The sequence below is a fragment of the Arvicanthis niloticus genome, chromosome 24 (genome assembly GCF_011762505.2).
Source record: "Arvicanthis niloticus isolate mArvNil1 chromosome 24, mArvNil1.pat.X, whole genome shotgun sequence".
NCBI classification, from domain to species: domain Eukaryota; kingdom Metazoa; phylum Chordata; class Mammalia; order Rodentia; family Muridae; genus Arvicanthis; species Arvicanthis niloticus.
The window spans coordinates 2025492-2049415 of NC_133432.1; the positions used below are offsets into that span (position 1 = coordinate 2025492).

Genomic DNA, 23924 nt, shown 5'->3' on the forward strand with positions numbered 1-23924 from the left:
CCTAGCCTTTAATGGCTGAGCCATCTCTCCAGCCCAATCAAGGCCAGTGTAAACCACAGCAAAGCACTGATGGCATAGGAAGGCCCTTGGGCTCCAGCTCTCCCTCATCTTGGAGGCAGGGATTGATCCACTTCCACCATTCATGAAGGTGTGGTTGCCGTGTCACTTCTTCCCAGCTTGTGATAGTATTGGGAACAAGAAAAAAAAAAAAAACCACTAACTCTAAGCACTACCATTTCATCTTCAGATTCCATTTAATCACAGGGAAAAACTAAATTCAAAGTCCCAGGCCCTAGGGGAGCTGGGGACTTATGATAGCTGAGCAGCTTCTGTTGTAAGCAGACAGTTGTCTGAGTCCAGCCATCTCAAGGACAGCTCCATCTTGCTGGGAAGGTCAAACAAGTTCACGTTCCCAGGCCCAGGAGCCAACGCCTATCCTGATTATAGAAACTCCCTTGCTCAACCCTTTCTGTCCATGTCAGTATGACTGGACAATGCCACGGCCCAAGCAGCATCCCCTCTCTTTATGGCTTCATCCTTTAAATGTGCTGTACAGGATCCCTTCAGGGCCATAGTCCAGATTCTGAGTCTATCCTGAGGCCCTGATCAATCTGTAGCAGTCTGATTAAAATACATTTTTGTCATCTGCGTTGACCTGGTGTTTGAGTTATGGTGGATTTATGGTGGATTTAAGCATACCCCACAACAGTAGTTTAAATTAGGAATGGTTCACATAGGCTCATAGATTTGGGCCTCACTCACTAGGGAGTGGCCCTACTTGGTTGGGGGAGGGGAGGAGGTTAGGAAGTGTGGCCTTGTTGGAGGAAGTGTGCCGCTGGGGGTGGGATTTGGGGTTTCAAATGTTCAAGCCAGGCCCAATGACTCTCTCCTGCTGCCTGTGTATCCAGCTGCAGAACTCTCATCTGCTTCTCCAGCACCATGTCTGCCTGTATGTCTCTATGCTCCCTCCCCTCCATGATAGCAACAGACTAAAACCCAGTTAAATGTTTTCCATGCTGTGGTCATGGTGTTTCTTCACAGCAATAGAACACTGACTAAGATATAGCTGCCCTATAGATAAAGTTTCCCAAAACACTGCATGTGGTTGGGTTAATTTGTTGGTGTATACACTTTGTTGATAAAAAAATAATTAACATTTGTCTGTGGAAATACAAAAAAAAATTATATGAAGGAACTAGATTAATTAAACTTCTAAGATTTACTGCATCGCCATAGTAATCAAAATAATATTATTGTAGGCAGGCAAGATGGCTCAGTGGGTGAAGGTCGTATTCTAGTTTGCTTTCTGTTTCTGTGATAAAATACTGGCCAAAGTCTACTTGGGGAAGGAAAAGGTTTGTCTGGCTTGCACATTGAGATCACAAGCCAACCCTAAGGGAAGTCAGGTCAGGAGTTCAAGCAGAAACCTGCTTTATAAGCTCCCGCAGAATAGCCCATTTCACTTTGAACACTTGATGGGTTTTCTACCCAAATTTCCAAGCATGTCCATGATTCTCCCCAAACCAATATGGCTAGATCTGTCACAATGATATCCTATGACCTTGGTACCAATTTCTGTCCCAGTTTGCTCTCTGTTGCTGTAATAAATACCATGACCAAAAGCAGCTTAGAAGGTGTCTTCATCTACTGCTGTGATAAAACCACACGACCAAGGCAACCAAGGCATTTAATTAGATTTATGGCTTCAAAAGGTTAAGTGTCCACAATGGGGTCAGGAATAGCTGAGAGCTCACATCTTGTTCTGCAAACTGGGGGTGGGAAGAGCCGGGTTGTGGGAATAAGACTGGGAGATGGTGGGAAGATTTTGACACTTTAACCTGTCCCCCAGTGACACACCTTCTCCACCAAGGCCTCACCTCTGAATTCTTTCCAAACTGTCATCAACAACGAACCAAATATCCATCCAAATAATGGAAGGTAATCTGGGACATTTCTTTTAAACAAACACAGGGAGTAAAGCGTTTTGTTGGTGCCTATGTCCAAATCAAGGTTCGTTGTGAAGGCAAGTCACGGCAGGAAGTCAAGGCAGAGACCTGGAGGCAGGAACTGAAGCAGAGGGCACAGGGAAGTGAAGGGGAAATTTCTGGTTTCTTTGGAGACTAAGTTGCGTCATGTGATATTTTTCTGGAATCTGTCTTATGAGAGGATGTTTTCCTGAGAATGGACATGTGGTGTTTTTCTGGAAGCCGCCTGGGGAAAGGGCATGGGATGTTTTGCTAGAGAGGACACGTGACGTTTGGAAAGGATATTAGGATAACACAACAGACAGTGGATGGTGCTGTGTGTCACTGGTTCACCTTGCCACTCTTTGCTGGTCTTCCTTGGGCTTTGCTGATGCTGGCCTTCACTGGTGATGCAGTGGCATTGGTTCACCTTGCCTTCTTTGCTGATGCTGGTCTTCACTGGTGATACAGTGGCATTGGTTCACCTTGCCTTCTTTGCTGACTATCTTTTGTCATGACTTCATAGAGAAAAATGCACTGTTAAGGTTTATATATGCTTGGCCCAGGGAGTGGCACTATTAGAAGATGTGGCCCTGCTGGAGGAGGTGTGGCCTTGTTGGAGGAGGTGTGGCCTTGTTGGAATAGGTGTGTCACTGTGTGTGGAGGCTTTAAATCCCTCATCCTAGCTGCCTGGAAGCCAGCAGCCTTCAGATGAGATGTAGAACTCTCAGCTCTGCTTGCACCATGCCTGCCTGGATGCTGCCATGTTCCTACATTGATAATGGACTGAACCTCTGAACCTGTAAGCCAGCCCCAATTAATTAAATGTTGTCCTCTTAAGAGTTGCCTTGGTCATGGTGTCTGTTCACAGCAGTAAAACGCTAAGACACCCACCAAAGAACTTCTAGTGGTATTCTGGTGGCCTCTTAGTTGCTTTCTCAGACGGTATTGGTACAGCCTCAGTTTCTTCTGGATTGAACTGCCCTTGCTGATTTATGGATGGTGTTTGTGAGTGGATCAAGCGACCACTGCTGATTCATGTGAACTGAACTGCTGATACTCTGACAACAAAGATCAGATTCACTCCAAAGAACTATTTCTAAACAAGTCCACCTCCCCCTTTGCCCTATTAACCTTTCCTTTCCACTGCCTCTGGTGGGTGGTGGGCTAGAAGGCAGGTCAGAGTGTTTAAGTGCACTAATCAAAGTAGGTTTGGGAAAATATAAGCCTACAAAGAAGTGCTGCTCACTGGCTTGCTCCCACTGGGTTGATACCTTTCATATACAACCTAGGACCACCTGCCCAGAGGTGGCACCACCAACAGGGGGCTGGGCCCTCCCACGTCAATCACACATGTTCATGCCCCACAGTTTGACCTACAGGCTGATCTAATGGCGGCCTCAGCTGAAGTACCCTCTTCTCTGATAACTCTAGCTTATGTCATATTGACAAGACGTTAGTTAGCACAGGTGTTTGCCATGAAAGCCCAGTCACCAGAGTCCAATCCCTGAAGCCACTGTGGAGGTCATTTCAGGCATCCACCACACGCCATTTCACAAGTGGAGTCTATCATCATGATGTACTCTGATCACTGGAAACAGTTAAGAATCTGAGCCACAGGCTGGAGACACGATTAAGAGCACTTGATGCTCTTCTAGAGGATCCAAGTTATATTCCCAGTATCCATGTGGCAGCTCACGACCATCTATAACTCCAGTTCCAGGATGTGCAGCAGGGTCTTCTCCTCCAGTCTCCAAAGGCACCGGGCATACTCACGATGCTCATCCGTGTGAGTGTGTACACACACACACACAAAACACCACACACACAAACCACACACGATGCTCATCCGTGCACACACACACACACACACACACACACACATACAAAACACCACATACATAAAGTAAAAAATTAAAAATTAAAGAAAAACAGAGACACAGAATGTGGTCAATTGATTTTCAACAAAGGAGGGAAGTGAAACTAGGTGAGAAATAGTCCCACACAAATGAAACTATTTTTTAAAAATGAGTGAACAAAAGGTCGGGAAACCCACGTGAATGGGAAAGGTCAGTCTTGGATTCCACTCTGGAAAACCATTCAAGAATAACATTGAAAGCTGTGGGATCCAAGACGAGGAAAGTTTTCCTGCATAGGACAGAAAAACAATGAACTGTAAAAGAAAACTGGTAATAACATTTCATTGAAATTTTAAAATTCACAAAAAACCCGTGCACAGTGCTTGTGTGGAAATCAGAGAGCATGGGGCTCATCCATGTCCTTGGGGTTCATCGGCATCCTTTTACAATCTGGGTCCCAGGGATGGAACCTCAGGTTGCCAGGCTGTAGCCGCCTGGACTCCCAAGACTTTCTTTGAAAAACAGGAAGGCAAGCTGCTGCCCAAAAGCAGATACTTGTAATACACAGGTCTGAGAAGGGACTAATATTTGGAATATACATAAATAACCTCTTACAACTCGGTAAGAAAACAGACAAACCTAAAAATGGCTGGGATAACATGTACCACATTTCTGGTATAGTGACTAACCCAGGATGTGGGGAGTAAAGCCAGACACATTTATGTAATTCAGTGACGTGAAACTCTTAAAAAGGCAAGCTTAATAAAGACATCTTTGACAGAATATTCAAACTATTCATTTAAATCAGTATGTCCCTTTGGGTACCCATTTTATAGCTCAGTACTATCCATGTATCAGAGGATGAAGCAGTCACTGGGAGGACTGAGAACTCTCAGTATTAGTGGAACCTTCCCTTCAGTGAGTGTACACTAGTGGCCACAGGTGACAATGAGTGCCATCTGGGGACAATGAGGATTTCAAGTCCTGAGGGGAACTGCCCAGTGGATAGGACAGGCTGTTCGTAAACTTTCTACATGAAGAACTTCTGCAGGAAATAATCCTCTGATCCAAAATGCCTGACACAAGAAGCAGAGAAACTCAGCTGTGAATGAAGTGCCAAGGCCTGGAGAGGCAACCCAGCAATTGGAGGTGGGAGCAGGAAGATCAGGAGTTCAAGGCCAGCCAGGGTTACATGAGTCTTTGTCTCAAAAAAAAAAAAAAAAAAATCAATACACTGCCCCAAATCCACAAACAAAAACAATACTAAATATTGGTTATAACACAGTACTGTAATCTGTCTATACATTGTGGGGGAAGTATTATAGCCATGTCAATCCAGGGACACACACACAGGTGCACTCTGTCTTATAAACTTTATTTGTTATTATCCATGTGTTGGTGTTGCTGATGTGAGAGCAGAGGGGGTGTGACACAGCACGTGTGTGGAAATCAGAACGTTGGTATTTGGGGGTAACAGGTAAAGGAGGCAAAGCTCCCTATGTTAACCTTAGCAGCCTGAGGGGGTCCCCTAGAGTTTTAGGGACCTTGACTGGAGCCAAATCAAGACTTGCGGCCTCCACACTGGAGTTTCAGGAAGCCAGCTGATGAGGTGGAACTGGAGGCTACATTAAAGGTATTGACTATAGTCGTGAGTGTGATGGTTAGGACAAAGAGATCTGCTTGTAAGAAGGTGAGGCCCCTAAGAGCATGGAGTACCCCAAAACAGCTCACTGTTATTCCTACAACAGTCATGTTCAGGGTCCTGGTGGACTTGAAAGTTAGTTCCTGAGGCACTTGGAAGAATTATGATATAGATGAATTCATCTATCCCACGGCAGTACAGGAAGGTATGTCTGTTAGGGTTTTACTGCTGTGAACAGACACCATGGCCAAGGCAACTCTTACAAGGGCAACATTTAATTGGGGCTGGCTTACAGGTTCAGAGGTTCAGTCTTTTACTCAAGGTGGAAGCATGGCAGCATCCAGGCAGGCATTGTGCAGGAGGAGCTGAGAGTTCTACATCTTTATCTGAAAGCTGCTAGGAGAAGACTGGCTTCTGGGCAATTAGGATGAGGGTCTTAAAGCCCACACCCATAGGAACACAACTATTCCAACAAGGCCACACCTCCTCCAACAAAGCCACACCTACACCTCCAAATAGTTCCACTCCTGGGCCAAGTATATACAACATATACTAGCACAGTCTCTTCACTGTGAATGCTTCTGTTTCAGATTCTCAAGCACTTTCTTTTATCTTTTTAAAAGATTTTTAATTTATTTTATGCATATGAGTACACTCTCACTGTCTTCACACACACCAGAAGAGGGTACTGGATCCCATTACAGATGGTTGTGAGCTACCATGTGGTTGCCAGGATTTGAACTCAGGACCTCTGAGTAAAGAGTTCAGGGGGCAATCAGTGCTCTTAACCACCAAGCCATCTCTCCAGCCCCTCAAAGCACTTTCTTCAGACAGAAATGAGTCCCTATCCCAGGCCACAGAATTCTTATGCCCATGTCATTGTTATTTTAACATACAGCATCTCCACAGGACAGGAGTGTGCACTTTCTGTCAGCAGCTCCCCAGCAAATGTTGTCAACTGTGCTGCAGTTCTTGCTTCTCTACTCAGACCCCAGGATGAGGGGCTCCTCTCCCTCTTGTGCTTGCTCTTCCCATCCTGCCTCACAAGGATAGTTTTGTAGAGGCAGCTCTCTCCTTCCACCCTTGCATAGGTCCAGAGAAGGAGCTTGGGTCATTTGGCTACCACTAACTGTTCACCCACTGGATCAGCTCACTGACCTATAGACACACTCTTAAATGTTTTCCCAATTCATTCATATTCTCATTCATTCTCATTCTCTCCCTCTCCCCCCCCTCTCTCTCTTTCTCTCTCTCTGTATCTGATGCCATGTGGTCAGAGGACAACTTGTAGAAGTTAGTTCTCTCCTTCCACCTGTGGGCCCTGGGGATTGAACTCAGGTCATCAGGCTTGGCAGCAAGCACTCTTGCTTGTTGAGCCGCCATTTCACTGTATAGCAGATACATTATCATTCGTGTATCAGAACAAAGGACAGGGGTCAAGAACAATGTTAAGGGTTCTGGCTCTCTTTTTTATACATTTTTAAGATTAAAAAAAAAAAAGGTACGGACCTCAAGATCTTGTCTCCTCCTGTCCCCATGCCACAGTCCCTCCCTGCCCAGCATACCATCTGCTGTGACCGGGTCTAGTACATCAGTTTCCGAACCCTGAGCTTCCTGCACTCACCCCAATCTTTAGATAAAGCCCAGTCCCACATCCATCCAGTCTTCCAGCCCCATCTGTGCCTTCCCAGCCTCCAGGCTTTGGCCAGGATGCACATTCTGTGTGCTAAACCAGCCTGCGTGTGTGTCCATGTCAGACACACAACCAATGAAAAAATGTCCAGATGCCCAGGTCTCATTGCAAAAACACAAACAGTAGGCCAACCCTCACCACCACTGCTGCCATCAATCTACCAGTTGTACAGAAACATTCTCTACTGAGAACTACCTACATGTACCTCAGGACACAGTTTGACCAACGCAAAGAGAATAAACACCCCAGTGATGCCCAAGAAAAAACAAAGATGGCTGCACAGAATGACAGACCCTCTCCAGGGCCTCAAAGCCAAATCAGTAAGCAAAGTACTGATGAGAACTCACGCTGAAATGAAGATGGAACTGAAATCTCAATAACCCAATCAGAAAACTCAAAGGAGAAAGTCTCATGGATCCAGTGATCAGCCTGGTGATGGGTCTCAGCAGGTGACCGTGCCAACCACCAGGCCTACTGACCTGAGCTCAGTTCTTGGGACTTACATGGTAAAAGGGAGAGAATTGACTCCTGCCCTCTGCCCTCTGCCCTCCATACACACTTGTGGCACACACGAAGGAAGGAAGAAAGAAAAAGAGAGAGAGAGAGAGAGAGAGAGAGAGAGAGAGGGAGAGAGAGATAGACAGAGAGACAGAGATAAGGAGAGACAGAGAAAGAGAAACAGAGAGAGATAGAGACAGAGAGAAAGAGACAGAGAGAGACAGAGAAGATGAATGGTCAACACAGGATGGGATGGGAATCAAAGAGAAAACAGAATATCAGGTCTCAAAGATGAAGTAGGGGAATTAGAACCCTAGAAGTAAACATGAAAAATATTAAACACAGGAATGTGCAGGAACAGTGAGATATCACAGAAGACCAAGTCTTTGATTATAGATTAGGGAGAAGGTCCCAGGTCAATGGCAAAGCGCACAGGTCTTAAACAAGATTATAGAAGAAAACTTCCGCAGGGCTGGAGAGATGGCTCAGCGGTTAAGAGCACTGACTGCTCTGCCAGAGATCCTGAGTTCAATTCCCAGCAACCACATGGTGGCTCACAACATCTGTAATGGGATCTGATGCACTCTTCTAGTATGTATCTGAAGACAGCTGCAGTGTACTCATATAAATAAAAAAATAAATAAATCTTTAAAAAAAAATCAGTATACAAATAAATGACTTAATTGTGCAAATCAAGAATTTGGAAAAACAAAAACAAATCAAATTCAAATCCTGTAGATGGCTAGAAATAATAAAAATCAGCAAAAATGAATGAAATAGAGAAAAAGAATTAATTTAAAGACTGGCTCATTGAGAAGATAAGCAAGACTGACAGATCCTTGGCCCAACTAACCAAGAAATAAAGAACCCAAATTAACAGATTCAGGAACAAAGAAGGGAACGTTACAACAGGTACCAAGGAAATTTAAATACTATAAGGCAATACTTTAAAAATCTGTACTCCATTAAATTGGAAAATCTAAAAGAAGTAGATGAATTCTAGGTTCGTCTATACCACAGAGGTTAAACTAAAAAGAGATCAAAAAAACCGACCAAGAAAAGAATGAGGGGACTGACGCAGTTATAAAAACCCTTCTAACTAATAAGAATTCCAGGCACAGGTGGATTCACACTGGAATTCCATCAAAGATACAGGGATGGCTCAAAATATGCAAGTCAATAAATTTAAAAAATCACAAATAAGCTTGAAGGGTTAGGACTTTCTGCAGAGGATTCCATTTTCCCAGGAATCAAAGCCAACCAATAACAAGTGGTTCCTCACACTAGAAAGCTTCTGTACAGCTAAGGAAACAATTAATTGAGTGGGAGAGAATATTCGCTAGCTATACATCTGACAGAAAATTAATATTCAGAATTATAAAGAGCTAAAAAAAATTTAAGAAAATCCAATTTTTAATAAAAGGCTAAGATACATCTCAATAACTGTTTGCCATCCTTAATAATTAGGAAAATGCAAATTAGAACAACTCTGGGATTTAATCTCACCGCCAGTCAGAATGGCAAAGAACAACGGAACAACTGACAAGCGCTGTGATCATGAGGGCGAGAACCTCAGTCACTGGTGGTGGGAATGCAAACTGGTCAGCCACTCTGGAAAGCCCTGGGAAGAACTCTCAAAAAACTAAATCTATTTTAAGACTCAGCTATACCACTGGTGAAGGAGTCCACAGCCTAGTCCACAGACACCTGCTCAGCCTTCTCACAGCTGCTGCCATGGTAACAATAGCCAGGAAATAGAAACAATGTACCAGCCCTCAGGAAATAGAAACAATGTACGCCTCCTTCAAACGGAAGGTGCAAATGCGCCACACATGGGACACGGAATAGTATTCAGCAGGAGGAAGAGGAAAGCCATGGAATTTGCAGGTAATGGTCACATCTGGGAAATTATATATATGTAATATCCCAGCCCCAGAAAGACAAACACCGCTGTTCTCTCTCACCTGTGGTTTCTGTATCCATATCTTTAGTTAAGTAACTAACCTGGAGTAATTACAGACCAGGAAAGTAAAAAGGAGAGGAAGGGGCGCTCTAGGTCAGGAGACATGAAGGGGGAGATGGAAAAACAAAACAAAACCAGGGAGAAGGCTTTAACTGGGGAAGGACAAGGGCAACAATGTAGGAGAGGGAGGGAGGAGGGGAAAAAAAGGACGTTTGAAAAAGACATAGAGAATTGTTACATGTGATACACATAATGTATAATAGAATACATGTATGTGGCTTAGAGGAACTGACCCCAGTTAGGGTGACAATACTCCTTACAAGAATCATAGACTGTCTAATAAATGTACCTGGCATGAGAAACCTTTTGAGTTGTCAGGGGAGCCCAAGAGACTCCCCAAAACAATACAGCCTATTGCTATTGCCCTTGGCTGCCTCCTGGAAGTTGGAGGTAAGTCTCTATAGCTGAAGACACCACGTACTTAGGACAAAATACGTGCGCTAGACCTGACCCGAAAGCTTCCTCTCCGACTAGCTTTTACCATAGTTAAATGAGGCATGCTAGCACCTAAGGGAGGAAAGCAATCAACAGACCCACCTACCTGTGGTGTCTTGGAGCTATAACAAGAACCAACTGGCAAGGTATCCATCCCTACATGTGCAATGTCGTGGCAGTAAATTGTGATGGCTATTCTTGGTTGTCAGCTTGACTACATCTATCAAGTGACAAGGGAAGGTACTAGCTTTGAGTGGGGCATGGGACAGGAGAAGGCTCTTCAACAGGTCCAGGCTGCTCTACCACTTGGACCGCATGATCCATCAGACCCGGTGGTACTTGAATTGGCAGTGGCAGACAGGGATGCTATTTGAGGCCTTTGGTAGGTCCCTATAAGTGAATCATAGAGGAGATCCTTGGGATTTTGGAACAAGGACTTACCATCCTACAGACAACTATTCTAGATAGAGCTGGATAGACAGCTCAGGCTTGCTATTAGGCCTTAGTGGAAACTTGAACTTTTGACAGTAGGCTACCAGATTATCATGTGGCCTGAGCTGTCCATCCCGATCTAGGTATTATCTGACCCACTGAGCCATAAAGTAGGATATCAGTTATCCATTATGTCAGGTATCCATTATCAAATGGATATGTATGTGGTCATGCTTGAGCAGGTCCTGAAGGCAAAAGTAAGGTACAGGAAGAAGTTGCCTAATTGTCTGTTTTCTACTCTTGTTCCAATGGGATCTACTGCCAAGCATGCTCCTATAACTCATGATAGACTGAGGGAGGAAGAGAAGGCAGGGGCCTGGTTTACTGAGTTCTACACATTCTGCAAGCACCACCCAGAAGTGGATAGCTGAAGCGTTGCAGCCCCTAGGATATCCCTGAAAGGTTCGAGAGAAGGAAAATCTTCACAATGGGCATAACTCTGGGTAGTACACACGGTTATACATTCTGCTTGTATGATTCATGGTCTGTAACCAGTGGATTGGCTGGATGGTTGGGGTTAGAAATAACATGATGGGGAAAATGGTGAGAAAGACATCTGAGGAAGAAGTGCATGGATAGACCTCATTGACCTGGCCAAGGATGTAAGGATAATTGTACTCCATATAAATGATAACCAAAGCATAACTTCAGGAGAGGAAGGGGTCAATAATAAAGTAGATAGGATGACCTGTTCATTGGACAGACAGCCTCTTTCCCCAGCATTCCCTGTCATTGCCCAACGGACACATGAACAGAGTAGCCATGGTGGCAGAGGTGGGGGTTATACATGGACCTGACAACATGGACTTCCACTCACCAAGGCTCTGGCGATAGCTGTTGCTGAGTGCCAGATCTGCCAACCGCAGAGAACAACACTCAGCCCCTGATATGGCACCACTGTCCTGGGTGACCACCCAGTGACCTGGTGGCAGGTTGACTACATTGGACCACTTCCTCCGTGGAAAGGACAATGCTTTGCCCTTACTAGACTAGATATTCATATTAGATATGGGTTTGCCTCTTTTGAATGTAATGCTTCTGCCAACACTACTGTTTATGGAATTACAGAATGCCTTATCCACCATCATGGTATTCCACAAACTTCTGCTTCTGATTAAGGAACTCACTTGACAGTTCAAAGAAGTTTAACAGTGGGCGTGTGCTCATGAAATCATTGGCCTTACCATGTCCTCTACCTCCCTCAAGTTGTTGGCTTTACAAAGTAATGGAATAGCCTTTTGAAGGCACAGTTACAGTGCCATGTAGTGGGGATGGAGTGGGGAAGCAGTAGCCTGGAGGGCTAGGGCAGGGTTCTCTAAAAGGCAGGTGCTTTGATTCACCATCTAATATATGGTATAATTTCTTCCATAGTATGGTGGTTGGAATATGCTTGGCCCATAGGAACTAGCACTATTAGGAAATGTGGTCTTGTTGGTCATTGTGGTGTTGGGCTTTGAGGTCCTGTGTTCAAGCCCCACACACTGCAAAAGAGAAACCCTCTTCCTGGCTGCCTTCAGATGACAATTTCCTGGTGCTGCCTTTGAATCGAGATGCAGAACTCTCAGCTCCTCCAGTACCAAGTCTGCCTGGATGCTGCCAGGCTTCCTGCCATGATAGTGGACTGAACCTCTGGAACTGTAAGCCAGCCCCAATTAAATGCTGTCCCTTATAAGGGTTGCCTTGGTCAGAGGCAGGCGGATTTCTGACTTTGAGGCCAACCTGGTCTACAGTGTGAGTTTCAGGACAGCCAGGGCTATACAGAGAAACCCTGTCTTGAAAAACCAAAAAAAAAAAAAAAAAAAAAAAAAAAAAGAGTTGCCTTGGTCATGGTGTCTCTTCACAGCAATGGAAACCCTAAGACACAAAGCCAGGATTCTTGGGTCCATGAATCAGGGAATGAAAAGGAGGTGGGGAGATTTCACTCATTTTCATCCCTACTAGAGATTCTCTGACCCACTAGGAAAATGTTTGCTTCCTGTTCTTGCTAACTTAAGCTCTGCAGACCTAGAACTTTTGGTTCTAGAGGTGGGAATGTTCCTGCCAGGAAAGACAACAAGCATTCCACTTAACAGGGGGAGCTCAGATGTCACCATAGCCAATTTGAGATTCTGATGCCCCTTAAGGCAACAGCTAAGAAAGGAATAACAGATTACAAGAGAAATCCAAATTATGAAGGAGAAATTAGAATGCTTCTTCACAATGGAACCTTTTTGGATTTTAGAAGACCCTTTAGGACATCTGTTGTACTACCATGTCAATGAGAAACTATAACATCCCAAACCAGGCAGGATGACAAAGAGCACAGACCCTTCAGGAATGAAGGTATGGGTCACTCCTCCAGGAAAGAATCAAGACCTGCTGAGGTTAGAGGAAATACACAATGGGTAACACAGAAAGGCAGTTATAAATACCATCTAAGGCTATGTGATCAGTTGCAGAAACAAGAATTATAATTTACATTAGTGTTTCTGTCATATTTTGTTAACTGTGTGTACTGGCTGGTTTTGTGTGTCAATTTGACACAAGCTGGAGTTATCAGAGAGAAAGGAGCCTCTCTTGAGAAAATTCCTCCATGAGATCCAGCTGTAAGGCATTTTCTTAATTAGTGATCAAGGGTGGGAGGGCCCACTGTGGGCGGTGCAAACTCTGTGCTGGTAGTCTTGGGTTCTATAAGAAAGCAAGCTGAGCAAGCCATGGGAAGCAAGCCAGTAAGCAGCACCTCTCCATGGCCTCTGCATCAGCTCCTGCTTCTTGAGTTCCAGTCCTGACTTCCTTTGGTGATGAACAGCAATGTGGAAGTATAAGCTGAATTAACCCTTTCCTCCTCAACTTGCATCTTGGTCATGATATTTTGTGCAGGAATGGAAACCCTGACTAAGACATTGTGTTTGTACAGACACGTGTTCTCTTTCCTCGATTTCCTTATCATATAATGCAACACTGAGATAATATCAGTGGTTATTGTTAGGTCTCATACCCTGTACAAATAGCTGAGGTACCTATGTAACACTATCAAAGCAGACCTGGCTGCCAGGCTCTCCCAGCTTCCCTCAGTTCCTGTTACACGGTATGGCTGGCATACCCTGCTCCCTACTCTAAACTTCTCCAGCCCAGAGGCTGGGATACCCTTCCCCCAGCTTCCTTTTGGTTTAACGTTTACCCTCCTGAACTTTTGGTCCCCTCTCCTCACATGGACCAGCTCAGGGCTATGTTCATTCTGGATTCTCCCAGATGTCTCTGCCTCTGACTATGCTCTCCCTTTATCTACAATAAACCTTCTCCTCCACCATACCTAGGGGCATTCATGTCCTTCTTCTTCTTTTTTTTTTTTTTTTTCTTTTTTCAGTTATCATACTAAGATTTGAGACACTAAAAAACATCCCTCAGGACACTGCCACCTATTCTAAAATATATAATGCATTTGTGGTTGTCTGTAAATAGTTACATTGTGTTAGGCATAATTGTGATTTGTTTGCTTTCATTTGGAAATTAAGCATGGCGTGAGGAGACGTGATTGTGTGTCAAGTGGGCAAGGAGAGATCTTACGATGGCTATTCTTGGTTGTTAACCTTACTACATTTGGAACTAACTAAAAACCCAAGTCACCGTTGACGTGGAAATTTCTGGTGGTGTCATGTGATTCAGACTCACATAGTGTTTTGCTGAGGCAAGATCCACGGGAGGACATGTGATGTTTGGAGGGAATATACATAGGACTCAATGGACAGTTACTGCGTGCTAGCATAGCTAGGTGTGTAACTCTTCTTTGGTTTCATATCCTCGCTCATCTTCACTTCATTGAGAGAAGCACTACAGAGCCCCTGCTGGTTCTGGTAGGTCCCTCTGACTCATGCCAATTCAGTGGAGGCCTGGCTGTTTCTGCTGGATTGTGGCGCCGCTGCTGACTGATATCCTGACACTACTCAAGTGGACTGCTACTATCCTGGCAAATGGAGACTGGAATCACCCCAAAGAACCACTTCTAAACAGCTCCACATCCCCTTGTTCTAGTTACCATCGTTCCTCCCTTACCTTTGGGTAGTGGGCTAGAAGGAAAGGCTGAAGTGTTTGAGAGCTCTTATTAAAAGTAGGTTTAAAAAAATCTAAGCCTACAAACCGTGCCCACCTGTGAGGGATTTTAGTTAAGTGGATCACTTGTGGTCAGAAGATCTACCTTGAATCTGGGCCACACTTTCTGGTGGCAGACAATATAGAGGACAAGGAAAAAAGCTTTTCCTTTTTTGCCTGCTTGCCCTGGCTCTCATTCACTAGCTTTGGAGCCTACTACTTCAGGATTACGACATATACTGAAGACCAGCCTGGTGGTCTGGACAACTGTTCATATATTTTATTGTATTGGTTCTGATCCTCCAGAGAATTCCTACGGATACAGTAACCAGCAGCTGTCAAATTGGACAAAGTCCAGATTAACAGGAAGGAGATGATGCTGATACTGGAAACACAGTTAACTCCATGTGGCTAGGGAAGCCATGGATCTCTGAGAACCTACAACTGCCACTTTACATTTACCTGCAGAATTCCTAACTGCATTCTAAGTACTTATCCTCATACCAGCAGATAAGAGTATATATCTCAACCCTCATCAAAGAAGATCCTTTTTGCAACAGCAGGAGACCATTACAGAAAGCCACAGTGGTCACAATGCACAGGGTACAGACATGAGGTGCCCACCCCCAGCTGATACACCTACAACACAATTCTTGCAAGATTCTTTACTCTAGGTATCTTGAAATCAATGAGCCAGGATTCGGCCCCAGGTCTTCAACTCCCTTAATATTCAGGGAACAGAAGAGAAGGGGTGGGAAGACTGTAAGAGCCAGGAAGTTGGCCTTGAGATTGTGACTTCTCATAAATTTCAACATGGCTGCCTTAACAAGACTGGAACAATTCCAGTGACATTTGACATCCCAAGGTAGATGGAAAGAATCTTATCCCCACTCCTAAATGAAGATCTATGGGCAGTTAACAACTGCACTCCAGATAGAAGCAAATGGAGAATTAGTCTTTCCTAGGGATGAGACCCCTGGCTGGCTATCTGATACTAAGTGCTCACCCCTCGAAACTTATACATGCAGGCAACATTGACTCACAAGTTGTACATACATGTATGTATTTGGTTTTTCTAGACAGAGTCTCTGTGTAAAGCAGGCTGGCCTTGAACTCAGAGATCAGGCCTGCCTCTACCTCCCAAGTGCAGGGATTAAAGGCGTGCGCCATCATGCCTGGCTGCAACGCTTTAAGACCTTGAGTTTGAGAGGGAAGAATGTGGTCAGACATGGGAGGGGTGGGAGAGGGAGTGAAGAAACGACGTTATTATATATCAATTTTAAGAACTCTATGAAATTCTCAAAGAATAAACAAAACTATTATTTAATAATAATAAAGTTATGTGTATGACCCCTTGGAACTGGAGGTACGGGTGGCTGAGATCCACCTGACCGTATAGGTCCTGGACTTCTGGAAGAGCAGTAAGTAGTCTTCCAGTCAATCCACTGTTTCTAATCCCTGTAAGTTTTTACATGGTTCCCATCCAGAAACCATGTGATCTATTACCATGTGATACGTTCTATAGGTATTTCATGTAATTTTGACTTTCTTGTGGTGTTGAAGACCTAACACACGTTAGGCAAGAACTCTATAAACTGAGGTATATTTCCAGTCCCTTCCTGCCTTTTACTCTGTAAATAGTCATCTATTTTTGGTTGCATAAATTAAGTCTCCCCAAGATTCTTTACTCCAGGTATCTTGAAGTCAACCAGCCAGGATTCAGGCCCAGGTCTTCAACTCCAAAGTCCAACCCAGTTTGTCAAATAGGGACAACTGACCTATGGGCTGATATCTAACAATAAAGAATGCTTGGGACTGGGGTTGGAGAGACGGGTCAGCAGTTAAGAGCACTAGTGTTTCTTCCAGAGGATCTTCCTGGGTTCAACTCCCAGCACCCACACGGCAGCTCACAACTGTCTGAAACTCCACTTCAAGGGGACCTGACCTCACATGCAGGCAAAACGCCAATGTACATAAAATAAAAATAAATTACTTAAAAGAGAGAGGGAATGCTTGGGACTATTTCTACTTTTCATGAAAATATTTTCAAGATCATTCGAGCAGGGAAAAAAATATGGTTTGACATAAAGTACAAAGTAATCAAATTAACTAAACTAAAATGTCCGTTGACATGATATTATGCCTACAATCTCTGCAGTTCACCAGTTCCATGGGAACTGGTCACTGGCTCCTAAATTTGAATTTCATTGATCGAGGAAGCAGAGAGGAAAGCTATGTCCGACAGTGCTTAGTGACTGTTTCTAAATCGTCTTATCAGACTTGTTACGTCAACAGTGCTTAAAGCCCATGTTGGACGGGTTTTTGATTAGTCTTAGTAAAAATTAACTTTCATTCTTCCTGTAATGAGGTCTTTGCCCTGAGAGCACATAATGATGAAACCAATGCCCGAGGCAGATTGAATTCGTCTAACCCAACTGCGTCAGGGTCGGTTTGTCTGTCTGTCTCTCTTTCGTGCAAAAGTTGCATTTGTTGAGAACTGAATGTTTGGACAGGGGCTCAGCTGAGCACTGGGGGTTCTTGCAGAGGACCCAGGTTTGGTTCCCGGCACCCACATGGCATTTCACAACTGTCTGCATCTCCAGTTCCACGTGATCTAGAGCCGCTTTCTGGATTCAGCAGGCATCAGACAGACACAATACAGGCAAACCAACCGTACCCTTAAAAAAAAAAAAAAAAAAGGTTAATTAGGACAAGGGGCGAACACATCGGGGTTGAAACACTGGTCTGGGTTTCTAGAACACGCTACTGCTAAATCTGAGGCGCCAGAAGCTGGCGTCGTCGGCTTCCACACCTGTGTGAGCACAACGTCGTTTAGGGCCCCGACAGGAGAACTCACTCGAAACCGCAGGTTGCACAGCGGCCTGAGAGACTGAGGCTGACCGGAGGATGTCGGGCGTGCAAGCTACCGCTTGCAGAGTGTACGCAGGCGCTCTCCAAGCCTCACGAGCGCGCCAACGGGCCACGCAGCCGCAGTGGAGGCCTCGAGCGCCGAGAGAGGGGCGTGGACTAGGCGGAGTTAGTCCCCAGGCGTGCTGACGTAATGGCCGACGGCGGAAGGGTGCGGACGCGCAGGCGCGGCCGGGTCTCGGACGATTGGGAGGCGGGGCTACGCATGCGTGTTGAGAGGCCCGGTGGTGGCGGCTGGCGGCGGCAGCTGAGAGGGATTCCCGGAAGATGGTGCTGATTAAGGAATTGTGAGTGGGTCGGTGGGCTGGAGCGAGGCTCCGGGACGCGGGCTGGGGAGGATCGGTGGGCTCAGCGTGGAGGGCGCTCCCGAGTAGCTGTAGACCCCTTTCTGGCGCCTCAAGGCCCTGTGCGGCGCCGCCGCCCTCCGCAGTCAGCGCCAGGCTCTGCGGTGCGGCCGGGACTCCCGGGGGAGCCGGTATGCCTGGCGAGGGGTTGCCCGCAAGTTCGAGCCCAACCCCCCTCAGGCTCAGTGAACCCGACTCTAGATCATGCCTCTGCGGTCGATCTCAGACCCCTCACCTCTAAGATGGGCGACACCGGCCCCACCTGGTTCGCTGGGTTCGGTGCGGCGTTAAACACATGGTGCTTTTACATGGCAAATGAAGACTTTTCCCAGATGCATCAGACTGGCCCCGTCATTTTGTTGAGAAGTTGTGGCTTTCCCTTCTCCTTAGAGCCATGACCATCACAGGAAACCGTAGTGGCAGAGAATGTTCATCTGTTATACCTGAGTCGGGGTCCCTTGTGCAGTTTCAAGTGTGACCCATTTTGTTGTCGCTGTTCTTCCCCAGCCCAAATTTCATTTCAGATTCTTAAAAGAAAAGAGAAAAAAGCCTTAAGTTAGCTGTCTAGATTCCTTGTCTGTATTAACGTCAACCTCGTAAAAATCACTAGCGTAGTTCCTCTACTTGACACTGCTCAGATTCTGTTTTCTGCTCATATGTAATTTTTTTTCTTGCCCATCCCAGTATTACAAGACCCCTTGCTGTTCCTCTGTGCTCTGTATGTAAGCTTAACTCGGCGTATTAGGCTTTCCTTCTCTTTCTGCTGACTCGAATGCTTTTTCCTCAAATCAGTAGCTCACCTTTCAGGTCTTGGGAAGTGTGTATTTCATACTCACTCTGATATCTCCAGCTTTTGGAGCAGTCTTTAGTACGTAGCGGATATTCAGCAAACAGTTGGTGTTTTTAAAGAAGTTTAGCCTATTTTTCTGTGTATTGGTGTTTGAAGGCATGTGTGTATATGTGCTACACTCGTACAGTTGGAGGTAATGAGAGGGGGTTGGATCCCTTGGAACCCGAGCAGGTAGTGAGCCACCATACAGGAGCCGGAAACTGAACCCAGTTCAGTTTCTCAAAGAGCAGAAAGTCCTTGTAGCCACTGAGCCATTTCTCCAAGCCCTTCAGCAAACACTTGTTAAATGAGTTGATGACGATTCTTTTTTACTTTCAGGAGAAAATTTTAAATTACATTTGTATGGGGTTCGTGTGTACAGGCTGGTGCCACAGAGTGCTTTTGGAGGGCAGGGGACAGTTTGCAGGGGTCAGTTCTCTGTGCCCTCCCATTAGGGACCTGTACCTGGAACTCTGGTCATGCTTGGTGGCAAGCGCCTTTGTCTGCTGGGCTATCTCTGGCCTGAAAAATTACTACTTTTTTTTTTTTTTTTTAGTGACAGGGAGTCTGAAAAAAAGGTATACCTTTGCATTCTGCTCAGAGCAAAGATTTACATTTAAAGCATAATTGTAGTACTGAACTCTGAGCTTATGAACACTTTCTTCTAAGTAATTTTAATGTATCTTGCAAGCATCACTTAATTTATCATTCTAGTGGCAGATAGTAAAACAGGAGAATATGAGTTAGACAGGAATTGGCCTACCCCAAGCCATACAGCAAGAGAGATGCCGGACTGACGGGAAATGAGGCATTTAGTGGTTTTTAATTGAGTAACCCTCTTTGACAGTGTGTCTGTGTACCTCAGTACAGATGCCCATGGAGGCCAGAGGCATTGGATCCAGTTGGAGCTGGTGTTAGAGGTGGTTGTGAGTTGCCTAACGTAGGTACCAGAAAGTGAACTGAGGCCCTCTGCAAGAGCGATACCTCTGCCATCTCTCCAGTCCTGTGTTTGCATACCTTTACTTTGTGAACGAAGGTAGCAAATGATGTGTATCTAACATCTAATTGTTTCCATGAAAGACTCTTAGGGTTTTTTTTTTCTCCTCTTAGACTTAAGATAAAGACAGTTTACTGTTAATGTGTGTGTGTGTCCAGGTCGGCCTTGTACACGGTGTGAGTGCCCAGTGCTGTAAATGAGGTGAGCCCGCAGTCAGGTCCATCCAAACAGTGACCGGGTGGTTTCCGTGTGGTAAAGTAAAATACTGAGGCAGTTTCAGGGCCAAGTGTGGTGTCACATGCCTTTAATACTAGCACTGGGAGAGGCAGGTCTGTGTGAGTCCCAGGGCAGCCAGGGCTACCCAATAAGAATCCTGTCTCAAAAAAGAGGAAATGACTTTCGGGGTAGGCTTGCCTCTTCTGTCACAGAGCAATGGATGATGTCATTAGTGTAAGAGTCTTGGTTTTAAAGCATTTGTTGGTGGTTCTATTTGGAAAAACACTGAGGGTTTTCAGAGTAGTCTGTGAATTTGATTTGTCCCCTAAATGCCGTAGGCAGTCGCTGTCATTTATGAAAGATTGAGACTTCACTGAGGACCCCCTTCCCTCTGTCCCTCCTGTACAGTCCTGGTTCAGTCCTTTGCTAACCCTAGAAGTGCTCCCTAGGAAATCTCTTTCCCAGCCACCTACAGGTAATCTGTCTCTGGAGATCAGCCACAGCTGTGTCACTCTTGGGGCAATCCTCCAGCGGTTTTATTGCTTCATTAATGAACTTCTTCCCCTCCCCTCCCCTCCCCTCCCCTCCCCTCCCCTCCCCTCCCCTCCCCTCCCCTCCCCTCCCCTCCCCTCCCCTCCCCTCCCCTCCCCTCCCCTCTAATGACAAGGTTTCTCTGTGTAGCCCTGGTTGTTTTGGGACTTACTCTGTAGACCAGGCTAGCCTCAAACTCAGAAAACAGCCAACTTCTGCCTCCTGAGCACTAGAATTAAAGGTATATACCACCATCGCCTGGCTGAATGAACTAATTCTTTATTCTGTTGTTAGAGGCTTTGAAAAGTGGGTTTCACCCTCAATCCCTCTCAATGCAGTTTCTCCAGTTTATACACTGTATAGTGAGACAGAAAGTTAATGCACATTGTAGTGGGAGGGCTGAGAGGTGGGTGTTGGTTCTCCATGAGAAAGAGAAGTTTGGAACTTTTATGATTTGAGTGGTCCTGGTGTTTAGATAACACTGTTACACAGGGTGATTGTGACCTGTAGTGGGAAGAGAGTAACAGGAAACCTGTTGTATAGAAATAAGGGATTTCCTTGTGAAAAATCTGAGGTAAAACATGATGCCTTGATAGAAACAACGCAGCTGTAGACTCCGTCCTCATCTTGTGCTGTGTCGTAGTTAAATGGATCTCTAAAGATAGCCTTTGCTATGTTCAGTAGCACATGCTTGGACAGGATCAAGCACAGAGCCTCCTTATGCCGGCCCTACCTCGGCTATGTTATTTATAAGGTGCAAAGCCGTCTCCTGAAGTCACTGCTTATTCCAAAGACGCCTTTACTTTTGTCTCACAAAACTTGAATAAGGTTGTGGAGGGACTTCTGGGAAGATTCATTCATGAACTTCAAAGTATGTTTTTATTCCAAGAGAAGTAGTGTCTTATGGTTTGTATTCCTGCACAAAACATCATGACCAAGAAGCAACTTGGGGAGGAAAGGGTTTATTCAGCTTACATTTCCACATTGCTGTTCATCACCAAAGGAAGTCAGGACAGGCACTCACCTAAGGCAGGAACCTGGAGGCAGGAGCTGATGCAGAGGCCATGAAGGCCTCTGTTTACTGTCTTGCTTGCTTCCCCTGGCTTGCTCAGCTTGCTTTCTTACAGAACCCAAGACTACCAGCCCAGGGATGGCACCACTCACAATGGGCTGGACCCTCCCCCCTTTGATCACTAATTGAGAAAATGCCTTACAGCTGGATCTCATGGAGGCATTTCCTCAAGAGAGGCTCCTTTCTCTCTGATAACTCCAGCTTGTGTCAAGTTGACACACCAAATCAGCCAGTAAAAATATCAAAACTAAAATATGCGCAGGATTAGAGAGAGAGCTCAGTGGCTAAGAGCTCTACTGGCTGCTGACTGAGAAGACCCAGATTGGGTGCTTTAGACCTCCTGTCCTACTGTGCCCAAGATTCCATGCCTCCTCCTGGCTTTCATGGATGATCACTCGTAGACATAAAAATAAATCTTTAAAATGTACAGCACATACTGTGAATGATTCTATACTAAAAGTCTCATGAGACCGTTGTGACCAGAGAGCCTGCACATGATGAACTTGTGCGTGCACAAGACTCAAGCCTCCACATCCCAGGTCCTGTGGCAGGGAAGCGAGTAGCCCTCCAAGTTCAACAATGGCAGTCTTAGTCTTATAGTTGAGACCCTGCAGGTCCTAGAGTCAAACACCCCCCTCCTATAAATGGCATTCTTGTCCACTGCATAACTACATTTAAAGTTCCATTGAGTCTAGAGATCTTGTTTCAAAGCTGTATTAATCTATAATGCACATATATATATTTGTTTCTTTTCAGCCGTGTGGTTTTGCCATGTTCTGTTCAAGAGGTAAGTATTTTTTGCTTCTTGGAATTCTATTGGTGTGATTTACTGATATGTTAATCTATGTTGTTTTGAAACGTGCATGTGCTTTTGTCTTTTGGTGCAGGCCTGGGATCTGGACCCAGGGCCTCTAAGACATTAGGCAAGCAGTTTACCAAAGAGCTGAACTCTCAGCCTTCATTTTATTTTTATTTTTATTTTTTAATTAATTAATTTTATTTATTTATTTATTTATTTTTCCTTGGTTTTTTTGAGACAGGGTTTCTCTGTGTAGCCTTGGCTGACCTGGAACTCACTCTGTAGACCAGGCTGGCCTCGAACTCAGAAATCCGCTTGCCTCTGCCTCCCAAGTGCTGGGATTAAAGGCGTGCGCCACCACCCAGCTCTTCATTTTATTTTTATCCCAGCATATATGACAAAATGAATTGTGTGTGATAGATAATTATAAATAAATTTCTGCTATATTGTTTCATTTGGAAGGGTCTATAGAAAATAGTTTAACAAGTGTAGAAATTCTTTGAACACTGTCCCAGGAAAATGAGGTTCCAGCCTCATTGTAAGTACTTCATAGGTGAGAGAGCTGGCTGCTGAGGGAAGAGCTGATCTCCTTCACCACTGGACATTTGTCTTTCCTGTCACCTTGCTTTTCAGTTAACACAGGTCACCTCACCTGAGCAGTGTGAGTTGAGCCTCTGTCTTGCCTGTGGTAATGCTTGAGCATTTCTTGCGGTGGTAGCTCTACCTGCCAACTTCACCACCCTCAAGACCTGTTTCAGTTTAACAGGTCATGGAGTTAAACATTCCCAGTACATCCATTTGTGCTAGTGTGATGTGACCTCATGACCTTGCACAGCTGGCCTCATGGCTACATACAGCATAGTTACGTCTCTGCACCGAAATGGTATTCCAGATGTGATCTTACCATAGGCCAACGAGTGATTATGGCCTTGATCATCTGGTGGAGAACCTACACCCTGCAGTCACCTGTCAGCCAACATGAAGGACAAATCAGAGAGGCTTGAGAAATCGAGCACCAGGGCCGTTCTCAACTCGAGCATCGAAGTTCCTCAGTTAACAGTGGATAAATTGGAGAATTGGAACTTGGACAAAACACTGATAAGTTAAAATGTGACTGATAACAGGCAGGAGCAGGCAGAGCTTAGGAAGAGCAGCAGTTCTCAGTGTGAGCTCAGTGACCCCAGTGCAGCCACCTGCTGTCCGAGTAGAGCCGGCCTTCACCAGGGCACAGCACTGGCGGCACTAGGCCCTCCTTTTTATTTGCACAATTGATTATTTGAACCCAGAGGTGGAGCTTGATGTTTATTTTTGCAGGTGCTTTGGGGACTTGGGGTTGGGGAAGAGCTAATTGAAACAATTTGTTGAAACCTAGAGTCTGGATATTGTTACCCCAGATCTTTGTGCCACGCTCCCCCCATACACCCATGACTCTAAATTTATTCCTTTTTGGTTTTTCCAGACAGGGTTTCCCTGTGTAGCCTCTGTCCTGGAACTCCCTCTGTAGACCAGATTGGTCTTGAAGATATCTGCCTGC

The 23924-nt window shown here is 45.2% G+C and overlaps 1 protein-coding gene and 2 long non-coding RNA genes across 3 annotated transcripts in view; 2 read left to right on the forward strand and 1 right to left on the reverse strand.

The window, feature by feature from the left end:
- Positions 1 to 9222: 9222 nt before the first annotated feature.
- LOC143437548 (uncharacterized) lies at positions 9223 to 16677 on the forward strand. Its single transcript, XR_013106959.1, has 2 exons — positions 9223 to 9543; positions 14101 to 16677. It is a non-coding gene; the product is annotated as an uncharacterized LOC143437548 (long non-coding RNA).
- On the reverse strand, positions 15982 to 17673 carry LOC143437547 (uncharacterized). Its single transcript, XR_013106958.1, has 2 exons — positions 17487 to 17673; positions 15982 to 17352 (listed from the first exon to the last, which is right to left on the reverse strand). It is a non-coding gene; the product is annotated as an uncharacterized LOC143437547 (long non-coding RNA).
- A 76-nt stretch (positions 17674 to 17749) lies between these two features.
- The window catches only part of Pitpnb (phosphatidylinositol transfer protein beta), a 49497-nt gene continuing 43322 nt past the window's right edge, over positions 17750 to 23924 (forward strand). Inside the window, exons 1-2 of the mRNA XM_076922386.1 lie at positions 17750 to 17889; positions 22348 to 22378. Coding sequence (XP_076778501.1) covers positions 17870 to 17889; positions 22348 to 22378 — 51 coding nt within the window. The 5' untranslated portion in view covers positions 17750 to 17869. The remainder of the gene's footprint in view (positions 17890 to 22347; positions 22379 to 23924) is intronic.